Source organism: Carassius auratus, chromosome 4 (genome assembly GCF_003368295.1).
Source record: "Carassius auratus strain Wakin chromosome 4, ASM336829v1, whole genome shotgun sequence".
NCBI classification, from domain to species: Eukaryota; Metazoa; Chordata; class Actinopteri; order Cypriniformes; family Cyprinidae; genus Carassius; species Carassius auratus.
The window spans coordinates 6,686,632-6,693,819 of NC_039246.1; the positions used below are offsets into that span (position 1 = coordinate 6,686,632).

General features: G+C 36.2%; 1 protein-coding gene across 2 annotated transcripts; it reads left to right on the forward strand.

Moving 5' to 3' along the window:
• The first annotated feature begins 1,708 nt into the window (after positions 1-1,708).
• Positions 1,709-6,274, forward strand: LOC113057303 (gastrula zinc finger protein XlCGF52.1-like). 2 transcript variants are annotated; one of them, XM_026224611.1, is made up of 3 exons: positions 1,709-2,026; positions 2,393-2,522; positions 4,969-6,274. In XM_026224611.1, exons 2-3 carry the CDS (start codon positions 2,438-2,440, stop codon positions 6,147-6,149), a joined length of 1,266 nt encoding a protein of 421 aa, XP_026080396.1. In that variant the 5' UTR covers positions 1,709-2,026; positions 2,393-2,437; the 3' UTR covers positions 6,150-6,274. The 2 variants fall into 2 exon arrangements, with proteins under 2 accessions (XP_026080396.1, XP_026080385.1); XM_026224600.1 differs by having other exon boundaries at positions 1,709-1,964.
• Positions 6,275-7,188: the final 914 nt, after the last annotated feature.

Here is a 7,188-nt window from a genome sequence, read left to right on the forward strand (position 1 = left end):
ATGGTTTAATGAACTAGAGCTTTGGTGATAACTTAAGTGGATATTTCATTACTGCAATATTAATTTCTCGCTAGAAATTCCATAAAAAGTGTTTAAACACAAACGGACCGCCGGCCGCAACTTTAATACGCCATCTTTATTTTTTGGCTTAACTCTCACGGAATGGAAAGCACAGGATTGTGAGATATCGAAGGCAGCTAATGGTACAGATGAATCGGCCAGATGAAGGCATCTCAGGAGACAGGAAGTGAAGCTAACTTTGAATTCGGACGTACCTTAATGTCTTCCTACCTTGGGAATGCATCCTCCGAAGGCAGCATTTTTCAGTATTCGGATGTAGCCCAAGTCTCCCTCCACCCATCTTCACCACATTCTACAGGTGCACCATTGAGAGCGTGCTGACCAGCAGCATCTCTGTCTGGTATAGGAACTGCAGTGCTGCTGACTGCAAGACCCTAAAGCAGACAGTTAAACAGTTGCAAATATCATCAGTGCCCCTCTCCCATCCATTTCAGACATTTTCCTTGCACAATGCTCCAGTAAAGCTACCAGTATCGTGAAGGACCCCACCCATCCCTCCCACAGTCTCTTCCAGCTCTTGCCATCATGAAGACAGTATCGGAGCACCAAAGCCCTCTCTTCAAAACTGCTCAACAGCCCCCTAGGCTCAAGTGGGCTGGACAAACCACCTATAGAAAAACACACTCTTTTCTCACTATATGCACCAAGCACTTTCTCATAAACACTCCATGTCACAAGGACTTGATAAGATAACACAATTTTTTAATTGTGAATGCACCACAGTTCATACTGCACTACTTCCTTCTTAACCTTAAATACTTCTTTTGCACAATTTCATGCACATTTATTATGTAAAGTACTTGTATAGTCTATAGTATAGTAGAGATTATGTGTACGTATAGTCAATTATTTATAGTATATATATAGTTAGATTACCGCTTCAGATAGTTAGCTATGTCTGTCTAAACAATTGTTCTTACATCTAGGGTTGTATGTTTATTTATGTAGCACCGTGGTCTTGTTAGATACAACATTTCGTTCCCCTTTATGTCCAAAGATGTAGCGCAATGACAATAAAGCTCAACTTGAACTTGCCTTCTCATCTGCTGTGTCTCTTTTTTTTTTAACACCAAATATTATATTTTCTTACACGCATACATCTGCTTTATCTGTTTTGCTTTTTAGATAAGGTACAAACTTTCATTGGTAGTTATTTATAACTTGGACAACATTAATCAAAAGGTGGATAATTAAATTCTGAACCATACCTCTGACATGTTTTTTTCTTCTTCTGTATTTCTATGCATTTTTTTTTATTTTAGCGTATGAACTCTATAACAATAAACAAATGAAAAGACTGGAAAAAAGAACATCTACTGGAATAAAATTATATAAAATCTGCATGTAAAACGTCACATTAAATAAAATAAATTAAACAATAAACTTAGATAAAAAACTAATAAATATAAAAAAAGAGATAACAATATAAAACAAACAGAATAAAACGTATGCATCAGTGGTACAAATAAAAACAATACAATTTCAAGCCAGAAATTTTAATCAACTGATTTGAATAAATGCAACTTAAATCGAGGAATGTGAAAGTTAGGCTGCGAATCGGAGATTTTTTTCTTGTGTAGTGAACACTGAGAAGTACTTTTATTTTGGTCTTTTGACATGACGTCATAAGTCTGCGCCGCGCTCCTGCGTGTGTGAGGAAAGCGCTTTAGATGTGATTTTGCTGCACACGTTTGTGTCTTTTAGCATTTAATTCGTTTAAATCATCGTTAACCGCTTGGGGAATTTAGTGTTTAAATGTTTAAAGTAAAAAAAAAAAAACTTCGTGATGAATTAATTAATAAACGACTAAATGTTACATTTATTTAACATTAACAAGCATTATTTTGTGGCTACTTCACACCACCCCATGAGTAACAGAAAAGGTGCGTCTCTTTTCTCTCCGTAAATTATTAATCAGTTGGAAAAAAAAAGAATTATGATACAGGTAAGTAGTGATGGGAGAAACGAAGCTTTTCGAAACTCCGAGTCAATTGAATCAATGCTTCCCAAAATGATTCACGCCGTTCAAAATCTGTAACATTTAATTTATTGTGAGGCGTAAATAACTAGGTTTTTTTTATCCAAACAGAGTAAGTCATAACTAAAAGGGTAACATTAGATTGGTCTAACATGAATCTGCAAAGTAAAATTGATTACCTGTTGAGTGACTGTTTATGCAACCGATCCAGTGCAATTTAAGAACACTTTCACTCTCGCCAGTGAACTAAATAATAAACTAGGGAGCTGATTTAGACACACTCAAAGGTTTAGTTTGTATGTGTATATTCAAACACATTTTTTCCCCAAACAGAGAAGTTTCTGGGGAAGCAAGTGAGATCCAGATGAATTTCTAAAGATGGCTTTAGTTAAGGAGGAGAACGAAGACATTACAATTGAAGAGGCATTTAAAGTGAAACAAGAAGAAACGGAGGAACAAACAGGTTAGTTTCCTTTCTCAAAGCTTGAGGCTTCTTATGTGGACAGGCATCATATAAGCAGCCAAATACTCATTATTACATGCCATATCAATTAGTATTAACTGATGATGGATTTAGAATATATGACTTATATAAACTGATATGATATAAATTGATTAATTTATTAAAATCAATAATTTGAACAAAACTTTAGACCATAATGTAAAATTGTGCTACACTTTATTGGAAAATAAAAAATCATGTATTCACCATGAGTATATTTTATAACTATTACAATAAAATAAAATAAAAGCTTCATCACTACTGATACTTTTATGTCTGCTATCACAGACGAGGTTTAAGCCTAGTCCCAAACTAAAATGCATCTTTGTGCTCTTATCTTCAAATCTGTATCTGTATCAAAATAGACAGCAGTAATGTATTTTAAGGCACATTAAAAAAGTAAATAGAATAACATAATGTAATTTAACTAAGATTTTGGCTAATCCGGTCTTAATTTAAGATCCCTCTGTGACACCAGGCCTCAATATGATTTTGTCATTTACAAAAACAAAGTGACTGAGGTTAGATACATATGTAACTCTTAATCCATCTTAAGAGAATTTTGTTGTTTATGTTGTCAAAAGATCTAATAGCATTAGAAGAGAAATGTAGCTTATATATAGAAATATATAGTTTCATACATTTTGTATTGATATTTATTCAAATATAAATATTTTTGACAACACCATTAGCTGCGAGAGTTTGCCAAAAGCAAGTCGTCTGTATCTTTAATTATCACAGTCTCTGTGCTGTGATGAGGCGTAAATCCTGATTGAAATCGTAAACAAATATAGTTTCTCTGCTAAATGGAACAAAGATGAGATTTCACGTTCACCTTTTATAATATTTTATATTAGGGGTGTAACGGTATGCAAAAAAATCACGGTTCGATAAGTACCTCGGTTTTAAAGTCACAGTTAGGTTCATTTTCAGTACAGTAAGGGAAAGAAATGCAAACATTAAACTGCAGTGTTTATACTTTTTTTTAAAATACTTTTTAATAAAATATACAATAAAAAAAGAATAATAAAATACTGCTGCAAAGTTCTCCACTAAATAAAATACTCTCAAACCAATATCATATAATAAAATATAATGAAAAATATAAATAAATAACTATGATTACAGTGCAGCATTACCAATCCCAGCCTGTAGGCCTGCTCATATTTAAAATATATAAATAACTTTTCCAAAGTGTAAAGTGCAGCATCAACAGTTTCAGTTTTCAGACCTGCTCAGATTTCGTTATTGCGTTGGACTGATCGGAATTAAGAGCAAAGGTCTGTTTAAATGCCGACGTGAGCTGCGTTTGGATTACAATTGTTTTTTTCCTAGTTGTAGTGATGTTCACACTCGCGTGATGCCTTTTAAAAAAAACCTTAGGCCGGTGACACACGGTCTCCCTCTATGTCACCTATAGCAGCAGCAGCGCACCAGCGCGCCGGCGACACACTGGATGCGTGGCGCAAGCGTCTCAGCTGCGTGGTTTGTCTGTGTTTTTATTCGGCTCCCATGTTAACAGGTTAGAGCTTGCAGACTGCACGGAAAATGCGTGAATCCTAGAAATAGAAACGACACCTATTTTTCACGCGACGCGCGCGTGTTGGAAGCGTTGCCATGCAAAATATAATAGGAAAATATGTTTATATGTCATTTTGTACACAAACACATATTAATTCATGACACTTTGATATTTGAAAGTCTATAGGTTGACATAAAACATTATTGATTTTCAAATATTGCACATGTCAAACATAGTCTATTTTGCCGTCAATACTGTTGACGGTGTCCTTTATCAGTAGGCGTAGGTGTAAGTGTGTAAAAAAAAAGTTGATATTGTTGTCCTGAAGACAAGAGCCTGGTCTGTCGGCGGCCTTCTACAGCAAGCAGCACGCCAGCGCCACATCAGGCACGGTTCTGGTGTGTAAATACACAGAAAACGCGAGGCAGCCGCCACGCTCCTGACACGCAGCAGAAACGCCACGCTCACGCCACGCAGCCAGTGTGTCGCCCTCCTTAGTATCAGCTGCAGGGCGGGATTTGCGCTGAACGCGGAGACTTCTGCCACTTAATATGTTCATTTGGAAACACGAAAATGTACCTTAGTTCCGCACACAAAATATTGCATTCGGTCATTCGGTACACACATGCACCGTACCGAAAGCCCTGTACCAAAACGGTCCGGTACGAATACACGTACTGTTACAACCCTATTTTAGATATATATGGTAAGTGTAAGATCAGTCGATATTTAACCAGCTCTTCTGGGTCATACATAATAATTATTATTCTTTTTCTTGATTAATGATTTTATGACTGCCTTTATATTTTAGTTTCATCTGTGTTTTTAGATTTAACTGGGTTTCATTTGTTTTTGTCATCTTCTCTCTTTTGTTTTTAATCTAAGGTCTGATTTTATTAAAAAAGGAAGCTCCAGAACTCAATGGAAGGGAAGTGAAAGATGAGAAACATCACAATCTCACAAATGAAGAAACACATTTTAGTTGCTCACAGACTGAAAAGACTTCCACACAAAAAACAGCTGAAAAGACCGGGTCTAGAAGCTATTTCTCCTGCCAAGAGTGTGGAAAGAGTTTCAGTCAACATAGAAACCTTGAAATCCACATGAGACTTCACACTGGAGAGAAACCTTTCAGCTGCCAAGAGTGTGGGAAGAAATTCACTCAAAAAGGAAGCCTTAAAGTCCACATGAGGATTCACACCGGAGAGAGGCCTTACATGTGCCTTCAGTGTGGAAAGAGTTTTACACACAGAGGAACCCTTAATGCTCATATGAGAACTCATCCTGGAAAAAACCCTTTCAGTTGCACAGTCTGTGAAAAGAGCTTTTCGCGAAAAGAGAGCCTTAAGACTCACATGAGGATTCACACTGGAGAGAGGCCGTTCGTATGTGGCCAGTGTGGAAAGAGCTTCAGATGTAAAATAAGCCTTAATTATCACATGAGGATTCACTCGAGAGAGCACAGTTTTAAATGTTATCAGTGTGGAATGAGTTTTACTGATAAGAATCACCTTAAGAATCATGTAATAACTCACAGCGAAGGTAAGCCGTTCATGTGCCATCACTGTGGAAAGAATTGCTCGAACAAAACAAGCCTTGAGGTTCACACAAGGGTTCACACTGGAGAGAGGCCTTTCACCTGCCCTCAGTGCGGGAAGAGTTTCACAGTTAAAGGAAACCTTCAGACTCACATTCGGGTTCACACTGGAGAGAAACCATTCACGTGTCCTCAGTGTGAGAGGAGATTCACATATCAAAAGGACCTGAAGCGTCATATGCAGTCTCTTTCTTGCAAGAAACTGCAGAGTCCAGAGTGTGAAAAGAGGTTAAAACAATGTAGCAATTTTAAAAATGATCTGCATATTCACTCTGGAGGAAGGCAATTTAAGTGTGATCTTTGTAATAAGAACTTTATTTTGCCATCACACTTAAAGATGCACATGAAAAGTCATGGATTTGTGAGACCGTATTTTTGTTCTTTGTGTGGAAAAGGTTTTAAATGGCTCGGCAGTTTGAAGTGGCACCAAAAAATATGCGTCTGTGCAAAATTAATTTTGATTGTATAGAGGCGTTGTTTAGATTATTGATTCAGTTAAATACCTCAGAAAAACACTAGATGAACTCCCATTTTGCTACAGAATGCCACATTGTAAATTTACATTTTTTAAATAAAATACAAGACACTTGAAAATTTGTTGTTCAGGAATTAAAATTACTCTTAATGGTGAGGGAATAGATTATGATTTATGCTTTTTGATATTATTAAATACTTCAGAAACGATTTGGCAATGTTAAAGGGCTAGTTCACCCCAAAATTAAAATTCTGTCATTATTTACTCTTCCTCATGTTGTTCCAAACCCATAAGAACTTTGTTAATCTTCAGAACACAAATTAAGATATTTTGAGCTCTCTGACCCTCCATAGATAACAACATAACTGTAATGTTCTCAGGTCCAGAAACATAGCAAGGACATTGGTAAAATAGTCGGTGACTTCAGTGTTGTGAAGCTACGAGAATACTTTTTGTGCGCAATAAAAACAAAAATAACAATTTATTTAACAATTATGTTATGTTTATAACATAATAAGTTATGTTTTATGCCAGTTTGGGTGAACTATCCATTTAATGTTCATAATTAACCATGTTATTTTGCAATGTGGAAGTTGGTTATTTTTCTTTGAATGTGTGAGACTTCTGATTCATTAGCATCTAAAGGTAAATAACTAGAAGAATAAAAAAAGTGCAGTAAAACTGTTTGTGCTACAACCCCGTGTGTTTCTGATTACAATGATAATATGATGTTAAATATCAATTTACCAGCAGCATAACAGACTGTTTCTCTATAGTGAAAATGAGCGAATGGCACGGGAAGCCTAGCACATTCAATTTACAAATAGACATGCAAGCTCTTACGTTAAAATTAAAGTGGATAAACAAGATATATATATTAATACACCCCCAAAAAATATTTTTTTTTGCCAACAAGGACAATAGGGCTTGGGCGTTGTGATGTCATTACTTGGCGTGGCCTCCGTGTTGACAGCCTCCTTTACTGCTACTCGGACTACTGTGCAGTGTTTAGATGTCCTCCCTCTCAGACGTG